Genomic DNA, 24,776 nt, shown 5'->3' on the forward strand with positions numbered 1-24,776 from the left:
TTACTTTATTTATTTATTCATTTTTGCGACAGTTTTTTGCTATATTGTTCAGGCTGGCCTTGAACTCACTATGTAGCCTAGGCCAGCCTTGAACTCACAGCAATCCTCCTGCCTCGGCCTCCAGAGTGCTGAATTATAGGCATGTACCACCATGCCTGGCTCATTTTTCACTTTTAAAAATTAGGGTTAAAACACAGCAAACAATTAATCTACCTACCATCTTAACAGTTTTTATGTGTATAATATAGTAGTGTTAACAATATTCACATTGTCATACAAACCAATTTCTAGAATTCCTCTTAATTTGCGACAGAAATTTTGTACGTATCAACAACTGCTTATTTCTGCTTCCCATCTGTACCTGCAAACACCACTATTTTCTCTGTCTCTAGGAATTTGGCTGTGCTACATTTTTCTTTGACTTATTTCATTTATAATGCCCTCAAGGTTCATCTGTGTCATAATATGTATCAAAATTTCATTCATTTAAAGGCTGTACAATATTTCATTGTGTGTATAGACCACATTTTATTGTTCTGAGACAGGGTCTCATTTTGTAGTTCAGGTTCTCCTTGAACTCACTGTGTAGCCCAGGCTGGCCTTGAACTCACAGCGATCCTCCTGCCTCAGCTTCTGTAGTGCTAGGATGGCAAGTATGCACCACCATGCCCAAAGACCATGTTTTATTTACTCATTCGTCTGTCAACAGACATTTAAGTAGCTTCCATTTGTTGATTATTGTGAATTTATTTTCACTTCAAAATGGTGATATTTTGATCCATTTCAGGGCAAGAAGTTGCCTTATCACCTTGGAGATGATGCAGAGGAAGGGGAAGTTTCCGATGAAGACAGTGCAGACGAAATTGAAGATGAGTGCAAGTTCAAACTGCATTATGTGAGTCACAGCATGGCCATGTATTTTCTCTTAGGTGCACTGCAATAAAATTGGGGCTCCAAATTTGTGCTGTATTGATTTTTTTTCACAAATGTGGCTGCTGCTGTGTAAAGAGAATATTTTTCAAAAATTATTTTACATACTGGCACACAGCCACTCAGTTTGTTGAGTAAATCAGTCATGAGTTCTTATGCCTTAGAATTGGGAGAAATGTTAGTGATTAATCCATCTAATACCCCTTCAGAGACAAGTCCCTTTCTATTGCCGTGTGTTTAAAAGACAAATTGTGGTTGGAAATGTCAGTGTCTTTAATATGTAACCTGGCTTTAGTACTGCTTTCCCTGCCTAGTACCCAGGGGGTGGCTCAGAACCCCAGCTGCACTTGCTGCCACTTTTGGGGACCCATCTCTTCCCTAAGAAAATATACCTTGGGCTCCAAGCGTGGAGGCCTACATGTATAATCCTAGCCCTCGGGAGGCTGAGGCAGGAAAATTGCCGTAAATTCTAAGCCAGCCTGAGCTACAGAGTGAGAACCTGTCTCAAAGAAAAAAAAGTACCTTGTCCCAGGGGATTTTTCAGCCCTTCCTGGCATGAGGCACTTAGCTAAATGTTTGACTTGCCCTATCCTAAAGAGGCACAGACTGGTTAATTACCCTCTGGGGACTCAGACCCCTTTCCTAGATCACTGAGCTGCCATTGCAGAAAACCATCATTTAACTGTGTGATCCCAGAAATGCAATCCTGGGAGGAATATAAGGCTTGAAGGGCTACACCTCCATCCTACATTGTGTACCTCTTATGATTGCCAGAGCCGCAGGACAACCAGAGTATCATGGGCTTTGTTACTGAGTCTCATTTCTATATAAAATGGCATTCCTTTGGACATCGGACTGTAGTCTATATTCTGAAAAAATAGATAAATGTTGTATGAATTTTCCTATTTTAAATTATTGCCTGTATTCAATGATTATATTGTTAACCACAGACTGCTCTCTTATAAGTTATTCTAACTGTCATTCCTTGCTTGCGTGTGTCAAACGGAGCTGGCGTTATTTTCTAAAGGGACAAGAGCTTAATTACAACTAGCCTCAGTTAACACTTCCTTCTTAGTTTTTATGCACTTTAACAAGATGAAGTAGAGAAGATTCAGCTTGAAATGAAAGTGAGAATTATGATCTGTAGTATGATTTTGCCTTTTAATAATTTATATTGGCTCAATTAAATACCCCTAACTAACAAGATGATGGGCGCATAAAAATCTACACAGATTTACATCACTGAAATGTAGTTAATGTTTTAGCTTCTTTTCTGCTCTCCTACATATTTGCCATTTTTTGCGATGAGTTACTTGAAATTATTGATAATTTAACTTTTTAGCTTTAGTTTATAAGCTAGATTTTTCCCTTCAATTCTCACTATTTTTTATTTTGTTTCCCAGGTTTCTTGGTTGCCAACCTCAGAGTAGCCTGTCACTTTGGAGCAGGAAACAGAGAGGCCCCACTAAGTTACATGTTTAAGGAATGCTGTTTTTAGTCAAAGTAAAGTGGTGGAAATTTAGCTACTATCACAATGTAGTCATTTATTGCCCAGAATGTAAACCATGTTGTTTTAGTTCCTAAGCATACTTAGTTGTATCATTTTTCTTCCAATGTCACGGATCTTCTAATTTTCTAAGGTACATATTTATAATTATGAAATTCCATTGAAAGCTAGTTATATTTGTAGGAGCGAATCAATAATTCCCCCAGTGGAATGTCTAGCTGAGCTCCCTTCATGTTCAGTCTTCTGATTTATTTCTAGGCAGTGAAATACGTAGTTATTTCATAAAGATAGATATTATCTTTCATTTGGCCTAAGTGAAAGTGGAGAGCACCTTACATGTAAGGGTCACATATGTCTCTTTGTTGTACTTTAGGAGAAAGGAATCATAAAGACAACACATTAGTGAAAATATACAAACTTTTTATTCTACCTTTTCAAACCATTTTCTCTTTTTAGAAAAGGCAATGATGTGTTTAGAAAGCCAAAGTATTTTCTTACAGTCAGTCAGTTTATATACCATTGCAGCAAGCATCATACCTGGATGATGAAGTTAAATATTCATGATCATATTTCTGCAAAAGAAGATATGTTGTGCATTGTTTATGTGAGCCAATAATTATCTTACAGGAAGCTCTTACCTCAGTTTTACATTAACAGAATAGGGTAGATTTATGTTACACCTGAATTATTGCAATAAATAAAGATTTTAACTTAACATTCATGGATATTGGAATGCTAACTCTCATGAGGTTATATAAGATTCTTTGTGCATTTAACAAATTTTTCCTGAGCATCTGCTGTAGCAGATGTGCCCATCAGCACTGTAGATGTTGGGGGATGTATCAAAATAGACAAAAAACTTTTCTTATTAGGCTTATGTTTAGTAATATATGTAGCAGTTGATGGCAGAAGAGGATAGCTAAGAAAGAAGGCATGGGTCGGGATGCTTAGTGGCACCATGCCGGTCTGGCAAGTGCAAGGAACTGAGTTCCATCCCTGGTAACAAAAAAAAAAAAAAAAAAAAAAAAAAGAAGGGAAAGAAAAAAAAGAAAGAAAAGGAAAGAAAGCAAATGCTGTAAGTAAAACATATTAGATGGTGATAAGTACAGAAGGGAGAAAGTGTGTGAGTGTGCACACGCATGCGTGTGTACGTGCTTCTACATGAGTGTGTGTGAAGTCTTTTGACATTTTAGGTGGCATGTCTCTAGGAAAGACCTCAAAGAGAAAATGTGTGTAGACAAAGACCTGAAAGTAATGAAGAGTTAGCTATGTTAAATCCTGGGGAAGGACATTACAGGTAAAGGGAATTTGAAGGCAGAGTCGGAAGCAGGATTTGTGGCCCACCTAACATTACCCTTATGTTAGCAAAGCAGGAGGCAGGATTCCTTCTAACTCCTAAGTAAGCTATTCAAACCACATTCTAACTTTTAACTTTTTGCTTAAAAGGCAGTAAATGCCTTTTGTTGTTGAATTAATTGAATCCTTTTAGGCTTCTGCCTCGTATTATTTTGTGGCTTCAGCCATAGAGAAAATCTGGCCCATGATATGTAAGCCACAAGGTAAAGTCAGAATGTTTAGTGACCCAGGAGTCATATAGCTCAAAGATACAGGGGATAATTTCCTTTCAATCACAGTACAGTAACCTAACATTTGATTCAGGGCAGCCAGCTCACTATTATTCATCCTCATAGGATCCTCTGATGTCAATGTGCCTCCTGCGCTCTCCACCCCCAAATTTCAACTCTACAGATTTTTCCACTCTTCTGCTGAATTATTTGTTATCATTTTTCTTATACTCTCTGAATCTGTGTTTAGCCAGCCCTACAGAAACATGTAGCAACTTTTTGTCTTACTCTAATACTCTCCTAAAACAGTCTCACTAAACATTTTTTATCATTTTTCTCCCTTCCTTAGCTAAAGGTTCATTTTCTTTCCAAAGTTATTCATTTTATGCTTTAAGCCATTTAAATAAAGAGTATGAATCATGTTAATCTGAAACTTGATCAGTACTCATAGAAGGGATGAATTACCACCTGAGGTTGCATGGTCTTGTTACTGAAAACGTCCACTCTGAGACCAAATGACCACATGCTGGGCCTCGGGTTGTATCCTGCCAACCAGGAGTAGAGATGGAAAAGGTAACCTGGCAGATCCCAGGTTTTTCCTAGAACATGATATGACTGGTTCTTACATAGAACAGTATTTTAAGGGAGCCAAAAGAGCAGGCAAGAGACAGGACAGGTAGGAGAAAATACACAGGCTCAAATAGCTGAGAAGCAGCCATTCTTTAGTTCATGACCTTGAGGAAATGGCTTAGATCACATTCACCAGTGGGAATTTATACCTGTACAGGATATATCTTGGTTCTTATTTTTTTCCCATTTCCCTTCCTTCTCATCCACCCCTCCCTCCCTTTCTTCCTATTTACAAAAGCTTTGTTTCTATTATTTCCTTCTTTAATTTAAAGGAAAAAAAAAAGAAATGGGCTTAGAGAGCTATAAAGCACTTCAAAGGGCAGCTAATATGTTATTTCTCCTATAGTCAGACTCTACCCTAAAGGAGTGGCATTTTGGGATGTTGAAATATTCTAGCTTTCTGTTTTGCTGTTTTTAAATTTAATTTTATTGGTATATTTTTGATATACATAATGATCACATTCACCATAGGGAATTTGTATCTGTACCTAATATGACTTGATTTTTCTCTTTTCCCCATTCCCCTCCCATTCTTTCAACCCTTTTTCCCTTCTTTTTTAAAAAAGTATATTTATAATTTTTCCCTGTTTTTTGAGACAGGGTCTCACTACTTATTTAGTTCAAGCTGGCCTGGAACTTTGTAGCTCAGGTTGTCCTTGAATTTCCAGTGATCCTCCTGCCTCAGCTTTCCAAGTGCTGGGACTATAGGCATGTGCCACTATGCCTGGCTTGTTTTGTTTCTTTTAAAAAAATTTTATTGAGTTTATTGGTACGTTTTAGGTATACAGTACAGTTACATTCATCATTGGAAAATTGTACCTTTACATGACAGGTCTTGGTTCTCATTTTTTCCCCTTGTCCCTGCCCTCCCTTCACCCCCTCCTCCCCTCCCCATTTACAAACACTTTATTTCCATTTTTTCATTTTGTCATATTTTTTTCTTTTCCCTTATTACCTTTCCCATACCCTTCCCATTTTCCTTACACCTTTAGCCCTTTTCTTCCTATTTCACATGGTTAATTATCTCATTAGGATCTTATGTACTATTATAGCTTTTCACACCAGAGAAACTATTCGGTATTTACACATGTGTGACTTATTTATTTCACTTAGGAGTATATCCTCAATATGTATCCATTTTCCTATGAATGAATCTAATTGCTCATTATTTATGGCTGAGTAGTATTCCGTTTTGTAGAAAAACCACATCTTCTTTATCCAGTTTCCAACTGATGGGCAAATGGGCTGTTTCCAAGTTTTAGCTATTACAAACTGTGCTGCTATAAACATAGGTGCGCATATATCACTGTGATGTGATTTTTTTAATTCTTTTGGAAAGATACCCAGCAGAGAGATGGCTAGTCAAATGGAACCTCTAGTCCCAGCTCTTTGAGTTATCTCCATGTTGATCTCCATAGTGGTTGCACCAGTCTGCACTTCCACCAACAATGGAGAAGGGTTCCTTTCTCCCCACAACCCTGCCAACATTTGTTATTGGTTGATTTCTTGATAGCAGCTTTTCTTTGTGGGGTGAGGTGGAATCTCAGTGTTGTTTTCATCTGCATCTCTCTGATAACCAGTGATATGGAACATTTTTCATAGATTTACTTGCTGCTTTTACTTCTTTTTCTGAGAAATGGCCATTCATTTCAGATGCCCATTTTCAAATTGTGTCTTTATATTTGAGGGGGCTGTTTTGAGTTCTTTATATATTCTTGATAGTAGTCCTTTGTCTGAGGAGCAGCTGGTAAAAATTTTTTCCCACATTGTAGGTTGTCTCTTATTTCTGTTGATGGTTTCTTTTGCAGTGCAGAAGCTTTTTAATAAGATGAGATCCCAAATTGTTGATTCTTTGTGCTAGTTCCCATGCTATTGGCTTGTTTTGTTTCTAAAGCAAAGATCCTCAACTCTGTTGCTGTATACTGGAATGAGAGAAGAGTTTCAGAAATCCCATGCACTTTGGTGTGGTTGGTCTGGGATGTGGCCTAGTAGTTTTGCACACCCCTTTGGTGACTCCAGGGCATAGGGCAGGTGGAATATGACAGTACAAGACCAGTGGCCTCTGACCCAGCCCTCCCTTTCCTGCTTCATCTCAGTCTACAGTAGGGGCAGCTTTCTACTTTTTAAGGGATGCTTTAGTTTCATCCTTGAGACAAATCAAGAATGTGCTTGTGTGACTGATTTATTTGTGGCAGAGAGATTCCCAGATCAAATTTTTCACTCAGAAAAGAGAATTAGGAATTTTGCTTACTTCTCCAGCAGAAACTTCCCTTGACCCTATAAATGGCTGCTTTCCCCCTTCCCCCAGCTGCACCGTCCTCCTTTCGCACTGGCCCACGGAACAAAAGAGGGAGATACATAATATGGTTCTGAGCTGTGCTCCTTGCCACGGCTGCACAGTGGGCTGATAGGGCTCAAGGTCAAGTTCAGTTCAGCTTTCTTTTCGCAGTGCTATTGGATTCCAGGACTGCATGATAATATAGTAATGAAACCTCAGCTACACGTTTATTTGTTCTCCATGGTTACTTGTTTTCTTATGCTGTAAATCACAGAGAAGAAAGATCAACCGACAGAGACATGATGCCTTGAGTGGCTCCCAGTGTTTAGAGACTGTGACAGGAATTGTGACAGCCTTTTCTTAAGCATTCTCTATTCCACCAGCATGAGGCCTGGTCGTTGTAGCCTTTGTTGTTGATAGTGAAATGTCTTGGCACCGAGGCAACAGTTCATCGTCACAGCATCTGACTTTGTGCAGGTCCCTGAGAAAGGGAAAGAAATGGACGCTCATTTGGAGCACTCCTGTGTGAGACCAGGGTTACCATGTCCCTTGCATGCTTCTCTGTTTTTCCCTACAGCAGATGTGCTCCTCAACAGTTCTGGGTCATTTGGTAAAATGCACAGGGAGTTACAGACCCAGAGCTCTTTTCTTGGACCTGATTCTGGCCTTAAGTGAAAACTTCTGCTTTCCATAGAGGGATTTTGGAATAGTTCTTAAGAATAATATTTTTGTTTAAAATATGAGTCCACTCAGAATCAATCCATTTCAAGAATCCATCTTTTTCTATGAAAATATTAAAGGAATGGTTGCAGTGTTGTGTCATGAAATAGACAGTTTTTACCTGGAGTTGTTAGATTTCAGCCCCAGTTCCGTCATGTGTGTTGGGATAAGTTGGTGAATCCTTCTGCCTCTGCACCATTACTAGTGAGACTGGGCTAACCCTAGTGCTTACCTTACAGGGTGTTGGGTGGTTCAGATGAACCATCATTATGGGACAGTGCCTTGTGAGACAGCTCTGTATGTACAGTCTTAGTTGCTTTTTCAAAACAGGCATACCTTGTTTTATTGTGCTTTGATTTATTGCACTTTACAGATACCATTTTTTTTAAAGCAAGTCTGTCAGCCTCCTTTTTCCAATGACATGTGCTCATTTCATGTCTCTGGATCACTATTTTGTAGCTCTTGCAAAATTTCAAGTTTTTCCTTATTACTGTATTTGCTATGTGACCTGTGATCAGGGATCTTTGGCATTACTATTCTAATTATTTTAGGGCATCACAAACTTCTCTCAGGTAAGATTCTGAACTTAATGGATAAATCTGTATTTATAAGTATCCCCCCACTCAGCAGTTCCCAGCTCTCTCCCTCTCCCTGTGTTTTTTAAAAAAATACACAACGGAATACTACTCCGCTATAAAGAAGGATACACTTGAGACATTTCTAGATAATGGATATACCTTGAGACCATACTCTTAAGTAAAATAAATCGGATGCATATGTGTAAATACTGCATTATTTCTTTGGTGTGAGAAACTGAAAGTGTAAATAAGGACCAAAATGTATAATCGATATGGGAAATGGGAAGAAAATGTTCAGATATTCAAACTAAGGAGGGGGAAGGGATAAAGGATGGAAAGGACCAGAAAATTGAAGAGAATAGGAGGGAATACATGGAAACAAAGCTTTAGTAAATAAGGAGGAGAAGAGGAGTTGAAGGAAGGGTTAGGGAATGGAAAAAAAGAAGCAAGACACGTCATGTACCGGTACAAATTCCCTGTGATGCATGTTGTCATCATGTATGCCTAAAATGTACTGATAAACTTTTAAAAAGAAGACACAGCTAGGACATTTATAGCTGAGAGGAAGAGTCAATGCCTGGCTTCAAAGAATGGGCGACTCACTTGTTAGACCTAATGCAACTGGTGACTTGACACTGAAGCCAATGCTCAGTTGTTCTCAAAATTCCAGGGCTCCTGAGAATTATACTACTGTATATGTGCTCTGCCAGGGCTTTACAAACAGAACAACAGCGCCCAGGTGACTGCACATTTGTTCATGACATGGTTTACGGAATATTTTAAGCCCACTGTTAAAACATACTGCTTTGCAAAATATTCCTTTCTGATTATAAGTGCTTACTAACAATGCACGTGGTCTCCCAGGAGCTTAGATAGAGATGTACACTGAGATTAAAACTATTAACATGCCTCCCAACCCAGTGTCTGTGGCCCACGAGGCAAGGAATACTTTTGACTTTCAGATCTTACTAAGAAATATATTCCATAAGGCTACAGGCACCATAAATTGTGATTCTTGCGATGGGTCCATACACAATAAATTGAAAATTTAGACGCCATTAGTGTTTCCCTATCAGCTCTTATTCATTGTAGTAGGATGATTCGTGGCTGCCAAGAAATAGGTCCAAGTCCTAACCTCTGGCACATGTGAATGTAATCTTGCTTGGACAAAAGGACTTTTGTAGATGTAATGAAGGGTCCTAAAATAGGTTCATCTTGGTATAATCTAGTAGCTCCTAAATCTGGTGTTTGTACAGTAAGAGTAATTCTGTTCACATATCTGAAAAAAACATAGAAGACATAATTGGAGAAGTGACAGAAGGGATACAGACAGGAGAAGACCATGTGCAGACAGAGGCAGAGATTGGAGCCTTGGCAAACCATTGTTAGATGGTATTTGCAAGGGAAGGATCCCCCTGGAACCTTCAGAGAAAGTATAGTTCCCTGCCAACACCTGATTTCATACTTTAGTCCTACAGCCCTGTCAGAAAATAAATGTCTGATGTTTTCTAGCTAGCAACTGTGGGACTGTTTGTTATAACGGTCACAGGAAATTAATCCTCTTGCCTTTAAAGGCTTGGCTCAGGTGTCTTCTGCCCCAAGAAGTCTCTCTTGAATTCTCAGGGTGGGTGAAGTGCTGTTCCTCTGTGTGCACATGACAACCACCAGACCTGTCTCTCTGTTTGTAGGTACTTCTGTGGTTACCCCCTAACATACCATGGGTAAATGGGGCGCTGGTGGGTCGTTCCTTATTAATGTTTCTCACCTGTTAGAGCTGAAGTTCAATGTATGTTTATGTAAAATGAGTCTTGCTCCTAAACTGTCATTTTTATTAAAACCCAGCATCCTGCCTGAAATGCTCAGTGCCCTCGTGGGGACCTGTGTATATGTGGGTTTTCATCTGCAGACACCCTTCCCCTTTCAGCATACGGTGCCAGTGGATATTATATCTAAAGCACCACTCGGGCACTTGTCTACTCAGAGATTCTCAGGGGTCCTTTTATTCCCCAAAGTACTTTCTCCTCCTCCATGATTGACTGCTCCAGGAAAACTCACTCTGCCTTGTGTTTATAGAACACTGCTTTGCTCATGTAAATCTTTTGTTAAAACTGTGGCAAATAGGCAAGCTCTCCTTTTCATCAGTGTCAATATCTCAGTTAATTCCCCAGACAATTCCCCTTTTTCTGTGGCCTTCTCAGCTACTCAGACAGGAATCCATATTCCTTCCCCGAATCCTGTAACTGGTAGTCTGTGCTTTTGTAGGTGCCTGTTCAGACCTGGGTAGGATATTTCGGGACATAGGTTTGCTAGCATAAAGTGGTATTTGCCTCTGGCATCAAGCCATAGCTCTTTTCCAACTTTGTGTCTTTCGGGGCTTGATGATGTCCAGTGAAGTGGAGTAACTCATTAATTGGTTATGTTAAAATATGCATATTAGTATAGGAAGCTTCCATAACCAATCCTGATATAGATTTTTTCCCCTTGTGGCATTTATATTACTTTATTCTTACAGGACCCTGTGAATGTTAATGCATCATTGGGAAGCTACTCATTCTGCAGGTTTAAAATATAGGGCCTCTCAGTAATAAATTTTCAGGTGGACAAAATGGCCTTAAACTTTTGGCACTGAGTAGGTTGGTCTTCTGCAAAAGATTGGAGAATTTGTGCAGAAGCTGTATGTAGGAAGAGGAAGAAGCAGTTGAAAAGCAGAGGCATAGCAACCAGACTAGTTTTGGCAGAGTGAGGTGGCCAACAGGTATGCTAAGCAAGATTTCCAGGAAATTATGGCCCTTGATTTCCTAAGTATTACATGAATCAACTTCTGGATATGGTTATAGTTTTGTTATCCAAAACTTTTGAAATTAGTTGTTATCTTAAAATTATTATAATGACAAGTCATAACATAAGACAATATTGTGTTCTCTATTTGCACAGTAGAGTTGGAGCTACAACAGAAATTTTATGTCAGAACAATCCTCAGCCCTGTAAATTTCCATAGCATTTTTTTTCTCTTCAATAAAGGAAGTAATTCTTCAAAAACAGCATTTTTTGCTCAAATTTACCTATGTACATTTAGAAGACCTAAGTCTCCAAAAATTTTCACTGGTCTCTGTTTTTTTGAAAGTATGAAGTAGCACAGTGGATCACTATTGAATCCTGAATTTGAATCCTGCCCCTATTACTCACTAGCTTTATAACATTGAGCAACTTACTAATTTCTCTAAGCCCCAGACTCCACATCTCTGAAATGGAAAGATAATAAGACTTCATAGGTTCCTGAGAATAGAATGCAGTTACATGAAGAGCAGCTGAGAGTTCTTCATGAATGGTAATCATTGTAGGATTTGTTGGGGCAGGAACAAAGTGGTCCAGTGAGTATGGGGACTTGATCAAAGGATGTGTTCTACTTGCTTCTGTGTTCCGCGGGGGAATCATTTGCATTACTTCTTTGCAGAATAACGGGACCACTGAGCATCAGGTAGAATCTTTCATAAGGAAAAAACTGGAGTCACTGTTAAAGGAATCTCAAATTCGAGACAAAGAAGATCCTGACAGTTTCACAGTGAGGGCACTCCTGAAGGCCACACATGAAGGGTTAAACGCACACCTGAAACAGGTAGGCAGTTTCCTCCTGTGCTCATTCTTCTACGAGAAAATGAAGGGTTCCTCATACTTCATTTGTAATTATTTGTCACTTAAGAAGGTGTTTCTCCAATTTCTTTATTTGTACAATTATGTCTATTATAATGAAAATATTCTGCCGAATGATGCAGAAAACAGAAGTCAGTAGGTGGGGGATAAAATGACATGAAAACTGCTTCACTGGGACTCTCAGAGCAAAGCCTGGTGTCTCTGGGCTCAGGAGAGAGAAGAGGCTCCAGCCTACTATGTACTTCACCTGTTTTCCTCCCCACATGCAGCCATCTCCATGCCCTGTTGATTTTACCTCCCAAATATGTCTCCTTCCTGCCTATTTCTCTTCCCCGTAGTTGTATCATATGTGATCTAGACAAACTTCAACTCTTTCCCCTGTTTCAGTTTAAACTCTACTTGGAAGTTGGCATGATTTTTTTAAATGTGTAAATCTGATGGTCATTCCACTTTTAAAATTCCTCAGTGGTTTCCAGTTACACGTGGGGTGAGTTGCAAACTCTTTAACCAAGCTTTAAAGGACCCTCAAAATAGCATCCTTGCCTGTCTCTCTCCACTCTCAGATCTCGGTCTGTGTCCTACCAGCCACCACTGTCATGCCAGGCGTGGTTCTCTCTGGATGCCATGATCTTCCTCACACTCCATTCCCTGTGCCTGGAGCACTCCATTCCGGTAGCTTCTCTAGCTAGCTCCAGTTAGTCTTTTAAATCCCAGCTTCAGTGTGATCTTGAAGGAGTTCTGCCTTGGTCTTTGTGAGCTGTCTCCTTTATATTGTCAGTGGTTGTTGGATGGGTCTTCTCTTTTCTGAGGGTTTTGTCTATATACTTACAATTATTCCATGTCTACTCTTTAGCTTTCTGAAGATAAGAATGCATCAGTCTTGATAACTTTTATTTTCCTGGTTAAATAGAGCATCACTGACTTAGGAACATGTTGGCTTAGGTAACTGGAAAGTTTATTTGAAGAGTGGCCTTCAGAATGGGCTTAATCTAGAGGCTCAGCGTACCATCAGAGACTTGTTTTGCTGTTTTTCCTGTTCCACTTTTAGTATCATCCCAAATGTTGTTCCCCTTCTCTCAATAGTTGCAGAGTGACTGCCAGTAGTTCCATGAACTGCATCATTATTGGTTCATGTGCAGAGAGTGAAGCAGTGTATTCATCCCCAACTAATAAAGCAGAATTCATATTTAGTCCTCATTGGACACTTAGCTCACCCCTAAGGTAAGCACTGTGACCTTGGGCAACTGTTTTGCCTGAAATAAATTTCGCATGTTTATAGGATAACACTGGCTTGCTAAACCAGTGGGAACTTACCCTTGGACCTGGTGCCAGGGTCACTTCCTCTTGCAATGCACATTTCAAGAGCGATGGAAGCAACCAGAAGTCAGTTGTACTATTATGGCCCTCCCAGTAATTTTGGATTTTATTAAATTTTCAATATAATTTTAGACTTTTTAAAAAATTTCAATAAAAAGTAGACGCATAGTGCCCTCCTTCCAGGAAATGAAGATGCCATGCAGATGTCTGTAAAGTCACATCCAGTTAGGCCAGCATGGTTTCTGCTGCTCATCCTTTTTTGGGGGCGTACTAGGGATCGAACTCAGGACTTTGCGCTTTTGAGACGGGAGCGGTACCACTGAGCTAAATCCTGGCCCCTCTGCTGCTTATTAGTGAATTTCATTGGTTGGCCTGGGTCAGTCATTTCCCCTTATTCTTTTGGAGAAGTCTTTGCCCTATAATAGATCATTTCTATTGGGAAAGCAGCACTCAGGAAGACACAAATCAAGCTCATCATTCTTTTGCTATTCATTGAAGATACCTGAATAATAATTTTACCATCAAGGAAAATGGTAAGCAACCTCAAATAAGAGATGCGCTAAAGCAAAACCAATATCCTTTTGTTTTATTTTTTGTTTTCCCTTAAATTTGGGTTACAAGCAGAGTGTAATTGTATTAGTATGAAATACATGGAGCCTGTTATTTTAATAAAATGGGCTGTAAAGCACTGAGGTTTTGAACACTGCTATGTTACTTTTCAAAATACAATTTGGATTCTGTGGACAAGTAAGGTAAGTTACCATCGAGACAAGTACATCTGTGCCAAATACAATATGTATGCTTAAATCTCAAGCTGAGAATGTGCAGAGTATGGCTCAGGGCAGCACCATTCCAGCTCTTCCTTTCAGAATTCAGCAATGCAGGACTGAGTTCTACTTGTACTGTATTTTTCCTGGAGAGCCCTAAAGAATAACAGTGAAATCCTCCTTCAGGCTGGAAGAAGTAATGTACACACAAGAAAGAGATCTAAGAGTTTCTGAGAAGCGTGCTCTTTTCTTCATACCTGAACTGCCGCTCTGGGTAACCATAATGAGCCCCTAACTTAGCAGCTCTCAGCTGTGCTGGCTTCACTGCTCACCTCCACCCTGTCTTATTTGTAGCACTACTATACCATAGGATGGTTCGGAAGTGTTCATCTGTTCTTGTCATTCTCTGGTTTCATCCATTCAAAGGCTCCTCATAGTGTGTAGGCTAGAGTTCAAATTCAGAGTTGTAGCCCATAAAAGCCTCTCTTCAGCCTAAATTAATATGTGTTTGTGACTGTGATTCTCACTGGTTGGCATGCGTGAGTACGAATAAGCTCAGCACTCATTTCTTTCCTTTCTAGGAGGGCGCCATACTCCTACTACTTGGCTTTTTAATTTGCTGTTTCCCTGGCCTCAATATACTTCCTCTTCCTCAGTTCACATAGATAATACCTAATCATCTGTAGACTTCAGCTTTTGCACCATTTCCCCATGGAGAAGTTCAGCCATCTCTTAGTGCCCTCAGCTTTCCTCATCAGCTTTTATTGTCTTGCAGTGCTGAGATTTTCTCCACCATTAGATTGTAAGCCCTGTGAAGTTAGAGCCTGTACTTCTTTTGTTTGCTCTGCCCTTGAACACTCATCAAGTTCGTAGGACAGTGCCGTACCCGTGAATTCAATGAAAGATGTAGTGCTAATGTTCAGGGAGAGGTCACAGTTGGAGTTGGATATTTGTACTTATCTGTCTCCAATGTAAAGGTGAGGCATGGGGTGGAAGAAGTTGGGGGAGGAGGAAACCAGAAAAGAGACTTGGAGCCAGACAAAATCTGTTTTTGCTACCAATTAGTTTGTAGCTTTGGACATTTTGTGTAACTTCACTACATTTTAGCTTTCATTCTCTGTGAGATTGAGATTTTAATGATTCTTATTTCCAGGGATGGCTGTATAAATTAGTAAGAATATATGTAATGCACTTAGCAGTATCCTTGGGTATAGACAGTGCTATTAAATTGAGGGATGCTATATCTCAATTTGTTTGCGACAGCCCTGCTTTATACCTGTTGTCCTGTTGTAATTATTAAAAGTGTCCTCTTACACAATAAATGCCGTCGTCCTTCTATCACTGGATGAAAAGTTAGAGGTAAAAAGGAACTCACATGTTAATTGCTTGGTTTCTTCCCTATTTCACAGATAAGAAAACTGAAGCTGAAAGAAGGGGTTTATCAAAGGATATATAGCTACTTGGAGGGAGAACCAGTTCTCGCAACTTGGAGAGGAGGGTTTATTTTATGGCCATATGTACTTACCTTCTTAATTCCAGAGATTTTGAAGTTAATGATCATCATTTGTTGGGTTTCAAAGGCAATGAGCAACAACAAAAAAGAATGAAGAGTGCTGGGATGTAGCTCAGTGGTGCTGCACCTGCCTTGCAAGCACAAGGTCCTGAGTTTGGTCCCCAGAACTAAGAAAGCAAAGGCAATGAACACACATAAACCGAACAACTCTTAATCAATATCACCCCTGTTGCAACAGTGTTTTCTGGATTACCTCTTCCCCAAACAATTCTCAATTCGTCTCACCTTTTTCCCAGAATTGAATCTTTGATCAGTGTCTATGGATGTAGCAGGTGCCCTTCCCCAATTTTGTTAACTCATGTTTATTCCATTTATGTTATTATCCCTGTTTCTTCTCTTTTTAGCTGGAGTTCTGGATGATTAGGGTCTGCTGGTTTCCCCATGTACCATATTGTGAATGATAAACCACTTGATTTATTTCTAAATAAGTATCCACACCCTTTAAACAGAGTGGCCTTTTTTAAAAACACTACTGAAGGTTAGGTTCAAGCAAGGACAGCTGGCTTCATTATCTTTAAACTGGAAAATTAGCTCATGAAGTAAACGTCAGAGAACAAAATACTCCCATTTTCTAATGATCACCAATGAGGGAATTATTCCAATGCACAGATAAGCTTTGCTGTGGCTTACTTAAACATACAACAGTTGCCTTTTTACCTCACAGAAATGCTTGGGTTTTATTTATTTTTCATATTTTAAAATCCTAGATGGCAAGTATTCAACATGATCATTTTATTCAACAAAATTGGCTCGTAATGAGTTTTGGTCATTTCTCTCAAATGAAGTCTCCTCTTAACTGAAATGATTTATCCCCCTTAGTGCATTCAAAAGCACACATCCTATGTTGTGGACAGGATGGTAAACAGGCACTGTGAGTGCCAGCACAGTGGGGCATTGCTCAGAGCCTACAGCCCTAGCCTTGGGAAGTGGTGGGCAGCGGCTACCTCCTGGCTGGGCCAGGCACCCACGCAGTGTTCCTTCCTTTGCAGTAGACCCAAAGGGTGGCACAGGAAGAAGTGAGCGGGGCAGCGGGGAGGAAGGGTCTCTCTGCCATTTTCCCAGAGCTAAGGAAAAATTAAAAGAGGAAAGTAGTTATATCATGCCTTTGTTTACTCAGAATCCAGATGTGAAGGAAAGTGGAAAGAAATCACATGGACGATCTCTCATGACCAACTTTGGAAAACACAAGGTATGAATTAAGAGTAATAAATACACAGAGTCCATAATCAGAATTTAAGGATTCTGAAGGGTAACAGAGGAACATATGGTGACCTTGAAATAGCTAAAGATTTCTTAAGCAGAACCCTAGAAAAGGTAAAGACTGAAATTTAAACTACTTTAAAACATGAAAACTTCTGTTTATCCACAGTATTAAAAAGCAAATCATATACTAGGGAATAACATTAAATGCACTATCCAGGAAAGGATTTCTATACTGAATATGTAAATAGTTTCTCCAAATTCATAAAAGGACAAGCAATATAATTTCTAAAAAATGGGCGGAAGGTTTCAATGGGCACTTCACGAAAGGAGATGTCCAAATGCCTAAGAAGAAGGGGCTCGCCCTTCTCAGCCGTCTGGCAAATGCACATTTCAGTGGCGATGTACACATCCACCACAGAGTTATTGAGGATGCTGAGCAATGTGAAGTCACCTCTCTGCCACAGGTGTGTCCGTTTCCGAAAGACACCGTGGCTGGCACACTGTTTCACGGGATATGCTCAGCTGTGCTATGTATGTGCTATGGGTTATGTCAAAGGACAGAAAGAGCAACATGTATAGCAACATTATTTGTAATGATACTAATAGAAAATACTCCAAATGTCCATCAACAATTGAATAAATAAAATTGTGGTATATTCACATAAGAGAATATTTAATAGTCATGAAAAGGAAAAAAATTGCACCTGTGTACAATTATATGATGATCTTTATAATGTTGAGCAAAGGAAACCAGAACCAAGGAAGTGTATACAGTTTAATTCCGTTTATATGAAATTTAAAACCAAACCCCCCAAAACCCCCTACAAAAACTATAGCATAGATGTTACTTTTAGGGGAGAAAGTAATAATGGAATGGAACAATCAGAGGGCTTCTAGGGGCTGGACTATATTCTGTCTCCTCATTTGAGTGGTTTCGCTTAATGAAAGTCCTCATTCTGTACACTTAGGACTGGTATAGATGTCCAAATACTTTCAATAAAAAAGTAAAAATTTTACAAGAAAGTAAGTCGAAACAAATTTTATGGTGCAATAACCATAATGTGATGTGTCAGAATTATATGTACAGAAATCACATCATCATTTATCCAAATGGTATCTGCCACTGGTAATTCATTTTTTATATTTTATAATAAAAAGTGAACTTTAAAAAGACAGATTTATGGCTGGGTATGTAGCTTGGTAGTGGAGTGTTTACCTAACAAGGTCCTTGGTTCAGTCCTCAGCACTATATAAAAAAGACAGATTTACTATTATGATAACTCAAATTACTAGGTACAGATTGGGTATCCTTATCTGAAATACTTAGAGCCAGAAATATTTTGGATTTTGAAAAAAATTTTGGGATATTTGCATATACATAATAAGATATTTTGGGTGTGAGATCCAAGTCATATTTTTAGTGTGTCTGTGTTCTGCTTATGACTTGTCACCTACAGCCAGGTATGGAATTTTCCATTTGTAGTGTCATGTTGGGGCTCAGAAATCAGTTTCTGGGCATGAAACCTTAAATTTTGGTATTAATATTTTAATAAAGGTGTGGCCATAAACATCTTTGTTATTTAATGGTGAAGCAAGCTTTGATATTTGGTCAGATTTTTCTCCTCCACATTATTACTACAGTGTGTGTGTGTGTGTGTGTGTGTGTGTGTGTGTTTAAAAGTTAGTTTGTTCTCTGTATGTGGTGGATATACCCAATATGATGAACTTACTACATTTAGTATGATCTTTCCTGCAGAAAACCACAAAATCACGGTCTAAATCCTACAGTATTGATGATGAGGAAGACACACAGCAGAATCCTGGCAAGGAAGGTGGCCAGCTGTACAGGTAAGAGAGCATCTCTGGTTCCTGCTCAAACTCCCTTGACCTTTCCATTCCTGTCATTGTGGCTGTTTTAGTTGTGTAGATCACAAGATACGATCCCCAATTAAAACTTGAAAATCCCCTACAGTGTATGTAGGGACTTTGGCACTGTGCCTACCACATAGTGACACTTAATAAATGCTAGCTGTAGCAATTTCCAAGTAAAACCTATCTTCAGAGAAGGACGAGAGGCCACATGAATGCAGAGAAGGCTGACAGAGGAGACTGAAGGGAAAGATGGGTGCCGAGTACATAGTAGGAACCAGGGAATTGCAATCAGCCAGATTTGAAATTTTTGTCCTTCCACTTAGGAACTTCAGCAGAGGACTTCAGCGAAGCTCCTTTTTTCTATATATTCTTAGGGTCATTACAAGAATTAAACTAATCAACATAATGGACTCAAAATAAGTGCTCAAAAACATATTTTATTGTCAGCAGTATTTGTGGTGATTTGCAAAAAATGAGAAAGGGACCAGGAGAAAGAGGGAGAGGAGAAGGGAGAGGAAGGAACAGTAAAAAGAATTAGGATGTGTTATGTCCAGAAACCAATTCCCCATTATGTATTGCAAACATGTACTAATATAAACACATACATATGTACATAAATAACTGACCACATTCTCAGAGCCTAAATTGTGACACATGATCTGACATAGGATTTTCTGGCAGTTTATATTATAAATCTCACGAAGAAATGTAAATTACATCATACATAGACACATACACACAAAACCCCCTCAATGCCTTGGTTGAAAGATAGAATTAAATGAAATGTGAAGAATAGGCATAATTCTTCATTATTAAACTTTAGTGTTCAGTTAGACTTTATATTTGAACTCCAACAGGACATTTATATGTAAAATAGTAACTAATAAGAGCAGAGCAGACATATATGGATGTACCTTTACTTACAGTAAAAAATAAAAGGGAAATATAATCATCTTCCAGAAGACTACCAACTATAAATATTCTTAGGTAGAATATGAGACAGGCCTAACTCTGAAACATAGACTGGGAAGGGATAGTATGGAAAACCATACTGATTTTGATATATTCAAATGAGACAGCATTGCAGGTATGACATGAAATCATGTTGCATGCTGCTCTTGATTCAATTATAGTTTTTTCCATAGTAGCTGTTGGAGTCTGAGTATCTATGATGGTGTCCTTTGGGACTTCACTCCTAGGATGTCCACTTCTAGTCCGCTCCTAGGATGATGACAAAAAGAGCTAACTTCATGCAGAATTTTTGTGTACCATGGAGTGACTCACAATTTTACTCATAATTTCTAAGCATTAATTTACATTGATTTGTGAGTAGTAGCTTTCACAAAACTGGATTCTCACCAACAAACATAGAACTCCTGACTTATGTGATAAAGGATGAACATGCATTCTTTCTTCCCATTGATGTTTGCTCGTTTATTATGGTACTGGGAAATGAACCCAGGGCCTTTGCCAGCCCTTTCTAATTTTTCACTTTGAGACACAGTTTTTCTATGTTGCCCAGGCTGGGCTTGAGCTTGCAGTTGTCCAGTCTCAGGCTCAGAGTTCTGGATTGCAGGCATGCACCACCATATTTGGTTTCCAGTTGATTTTTGTTCCCGTCTATATTCTTGCCTCCTTTCATAGCAAAATAAACTGTTGGTACATTTTGTCGTTAGTTCTTTTGTGGCTGTATATAAGTACTATTATGGTGGAGATTTTGCCTAATTTTTTCTCTGTTTTATCTTCAATAGGCACTCATGTTTTCATTGAGTAAATAAAATCTCTATTACCACTATCTAATTCCAGGACACTTTCGTCACCTTTAGAAGAGAATTAGTACCCATTAGCAGTCATTTTCTATCCTCTTCTCCCTCAGTCTCTGGCAACCCCTACTGTAATTTCTCTCTCTATAGATTTTACATTGCCTTCTTTCACTTACTATAAGGCTGTCAAGATTCATCCATGTTGATCCATTGATCAGCATGTAATTTCTTTTTACTGCCAAATAATCCAGAGTATGGATATATTGCATTTTATAGAACCTTTCATTAGTTGAAGGACATTTCAGTTGTTTTCACTTTTGGACTATTAAGAACAATACTGCTATGAACATTCTTGTATAAGTTTTTATGTGGATGTATGTTTTTATTTCTCTTGGGTATATTGAAATAGAATTGCTGGGAAACAAGATAACTCTTAACTTTTTGAGAAACTGCCAAATTATTTTTCAGAGCAGGTGTACCATTTTATACTTTTCAGCAATGTATGAGGAGTCCAGTTTCTCTTTATCCTTTATAATACTAGTTATTATCTGCTTTTTTGGTTGTAGCCATTCTAGAGGTACAGTATGGTATCTTGTCGGAGTTTGGATTCACATTCCCCTAATGACTAATAATGTTGAGTGTCTTTTCTTGTGCTTATTGATCTTTGTGTTGGTATATTGGCAAGGACTGGAGTTTTAAAAATTAGATATTTCCCTAGAGGAGAAAAGTGTGCATGTAAAGGAAAGTGATAGTCTATGAAGGACGTTAATGTGACAAGGAGTAATGGCAGAATTTGTAAGATTGTAGAGGAGAAATCCTAGGAGTGGTTTGTAGAAGAGAGAGAACGTAGAAAGTATCTGAGAAAAAGGTATTAAATAATGTAATATATCATTGTTTTTTAAAAAATTGGGGAATACAGAAAAAGCATAATGAAGAAAATAAAAATACTTATTGTTATGGTTTTGTCTAGTTATGTGTCCTCCCCCCCCGCCCCACCAAGCCTCATGCAAATGAGCTGGTTTTTTTTTCAGAGGCAGCTGGATCTAGAGTGTGACACTGGAATTGATTCATGGTGCAGTGCTAGGCTTAGGGAACTAGAGTTAAGGGCGTGAGTGCTGCTCACCCTAAGTAATCTGGATAAGATAAAAGGGTCAGGAAGATGCTGTTAAAGCCCTTGTGGCTTTTGCTGTCTTCTGCCACCCTGAACTGTCGCCCCTCTGCCAACCCCCTTGGAGCCAGCCAATTATGGACTGAAGCTTCTAAAGCTGTGAGCTAAATAAGCCTTTTCCCCTTTAACTTTGGGTGTTGGGTATTTTGCTCAGCAACAAGAGAAAAGGAACTGACACTTGTGATCACACCTTTAAAAGATAATCCCCGTGGAAATTTGCTATATTTCCTTTGGGTATGGAATTCTTGTGACCCATAATGAAATTTTTCTATTTGTTTTTGTTTTGTTTTGTTTTGGTACCGGGGATCAAACTTGGGACCTTGAGTTTGTGAGGTAGGCAGCGGAACCACTGAGCTAAATCCCCGGCCTTCTATTTGTTTTTAGTGTATGTTCTGCTCTCTGATGTTTCTCGCTAGTTGGGTAACAGTTGGAACCAAGCCCTTCACAATGGAACTTACAAATGCATGAGGGTAGGCTGTGACTCCTGGCGGAGCAACAACTAGGACTACATAAGTAGGATGACCTAGGGAAAGAGGACTAAACTAGGAATCATGCTCGGGTCTGTCCTGATTCCATTAAGACCTAGGGCAGATCATTTATTTGTTCTCTTAAATACAGAAGTGGAATAACCAAAAGCTCAAACCTCTTCCAACTCTAAAACAGCACGTATTTTGGGTGTGTACTTTGCAGGTTGGGCCGTCGAAGGAAAACGATGAAGCTCTGCCGAGAGCTCTCTGATTTGGTTGTGTACACAAACTCTGTGGCAGCCCAGGACATCGTGGATGATGGTAAGGCCTGAAGAGTTTTCTCCCATTCTGAGTAAACGTTCTTGACCTCTCTTTGTCAGTTGTTGATTAATTTTTGTTAATCTGATTATCATTGCACAGTTCTGGAACTGTGGAAAATCCAACTGAGTGTCAGGAAAATGATTGCTTATATAATTCTCAGCTCACACAGCGGGCTCTCTTGATCATGGTACTTGCCTCATTGCCTGAAGGTCAGAGATATGGCCTACGAGGCTGAAGAGGATTTTATTATTACACAAAGACAAATGCGTCAGAGCAATGTTTTACCCCGGTGCTTGAATTTGGAGACCTGTCCTGTCTTAATGACTAATCACAGATGGTCTTTTTAAGTGTGAACAACCAGAAGAAAGAATAAATTAATTGGCTAAAACAGCACCCTGGAAAGCCTCATATTTTCTCATTGTAAGTTTTAATTTTGATTAAAGTAGTTTAATCCATGGATTAAAGTTTTAACAAAAGAGCAGACATTTCAGTACTCGTTATTTTTCAACTATAAGTTGCTGCATTAAACTGAGAAATTCTAGTCAAAACTATTTTTACCGATTTCCCTGCTACTTGCTCTTTTTCCCTTTGCCTTCTATTTCGTTTAGTTACTGAATGCTTATTGAAATAATCTACCATCACGTGGTGCTTCAGCTGCATTTCAATTTTAGTAGAAGTAGAAATTAAACAGAATCTCCAAGTTTCTCAGCATGTCTTAGTGACAGGAAACAACACTATGGTGAGTTGTGCATCCTCACAAACATTCAGGACTCTGCTCAGATCTTTGTCCTCTACAACAGCCCCCAAGAGAATCTTTTTCTAATTGCAGACAGATTTCTTTTCTTCTGCTTGGTATTAAATTTTTCCTCAAATGTGATAACTATATAAAATTTCAGTTAATTTCACATGTGAAAATATGAGAAACCTTAAAATTCTCAGCAGTTACATTTTTATAATTACTGTGTACAGCTCAAAAATAAACTTAGTAAGTGGCTGAATTAAGTTAAAGATAGATTTGTTATAAAGAATGAAGATTTTCCAATGCATACCATTGGGTGCTATAAACCCGTTAGTTTAAGGGAAAATAATCTTGATTATTGTTTAACTCTTTAACTTCAGCTGTAACAAATGCATACCTTATCCTTAAGCAAAACAACTTAAATTATACTGTCATAAGTTCTTAGTAAACATTGTCAATTTAATGATGCTGTGATATGCATATTTATGTGAACAGAAAAAAATTATATTCATAGTAGAGCTACTCCATCCAAATTTAACTTGTTAAAGACTGTATTATCTCCAGTTATGTTCAAGGCATTCCTTATTAAAATCTGGAAATAAGTTCAATTTTAGTGTTTTTGAGAAACATCATTTCTTTTTCTCTTTTTGTATTTTTGACTGTTTCAAGTACTAGCTCAGAAGTGGCATTATGAGTCATTTGGCCAACTCTTTTTTTGGGGGGCATTACTGGTGATAAACCCTCAAACCTTGACATTGATCTGCATTCCCCCCCGCTTTTTGGTACCAGGAATCAAACTTGGGTCCTTGTGTTTGCGAGGCAGGCAGCAGAACCACTGAGCCAAATCCCTGGCCCATCCCTTTTTGTTTTGAGCTAGTGTTTGAAGTTGCAGTCCTCCTCCCTCAACCTCTGAGTGCTGGATAACAGGACCACACCACCATACCTAGCTTTAGCCAGCATTTAACATCTAAGGATGTGTAACTCTGAGGATAGGAGGTAAGACTATGAGAGATTGATGTGTGGTAATAAATATGACCACCATAGATATGATTCAGGACCAGTTGGTTCAGCAAGACTATAGTTCAGCACCTTGATTTTGTGAACCATATGTCTCAGCATGGGTTCAAACTCAGTTTGTTAGAGTTTGAATAAGAATGAAGTTGTAGTCATGTTTGGATCTTCATCTTGACTGGTCTTCTCCAACAAGTTCAGAGGACCCAGGAGTGGTCATTTTGGGGATAGGACGTGGTTGTATAGTGAGGTGAAGCAGTTCAATGATAGGGACATTGTTGATATTGTTCAAAAGTTACGATTTCCAGAAAAGAGTGGAATATTAAGTGCTTGAAGGCTCCACTGTACCATCATGATCCTTAAACTTGCAGCTTCCTCGACAGAAGTGCAGGCTCCTTCTACTAAGACCTCTCATTTTCCCCATAATTTATAAGCCTTATTAGGCGGTTGGATGATGGCCCTTGTTTCTGAAACTTTATTTCTTTTTAATGTTCTCTTGAACATATTTTCTCCTTTTTTTCCCTTTTTCTGGACAGATTGTGATTGGTTCCATAATTCTTTTCAAATCAATTTTAAAACTCATTTTTTAAAAGTAGTTTTTCCCCTTTATTTTCTCAAAGTTATCAGTTAATACATGCTTCGCACATGTGCTTTTTTAAATGAATGTTTTTAATGGGTTTCTGCCTGCTATCAGGAATGTTTTATATAAGTATATG

At 38.8% G+C, this 24,776-nt stretch overlaps 1 protein-coding gene across 4 annotated transcripts in view; it reads left to right on the forward strand.

The window, feature by feature from the left end:
- Plch1 (phospholipase C eta 1) overlaps positions 1–24,776 on the forward strand; it is a 257,791-nt gene that overhangs the window by 216,087 nt on the left and 16,928 nt on the right. For all 4 annotated transcript variants that reach the window (XM_010636902.3, XM_033759293.1, XM_033759292.1 and 1 more), the window contains 5 exons: positions 788–895; positions 11,663–11,824; positions 16,634–16,705; positions 18,476–18,567; positions 22,213–22,310. In XM_010636902.3, coding sequence (XP_010635204.1) covers positions 788–895; positions 11,663–11,824; positions 16,634–16,705; positions 18,476–18,567; positions 22,213–22,310 — 532 coding nt within the window. The remainder of the gene's footprint in view (positions 1–787; positions 896–11,662; positions 11,825–16,633; positions 16,706–18,475; positions 18,568–22,212; positions 22,311–24,776) is intronic.

This window comes from Fukomys damarensis, unplaced genomic scaffold (genome assembly GCF_012274545.1).
Source record: "Fukomys damarensis isolate Sample0158 unplaced genomic scaffold, DMR_v1.0_HiC HiC_scaffold_37, whole genome shotgun sequence".
NCBI lineage: Eukaryota > Metazoa > Chordata > Mammalia > Rodentia > Bathyergidae > Fukomys > Fukomys damarensis.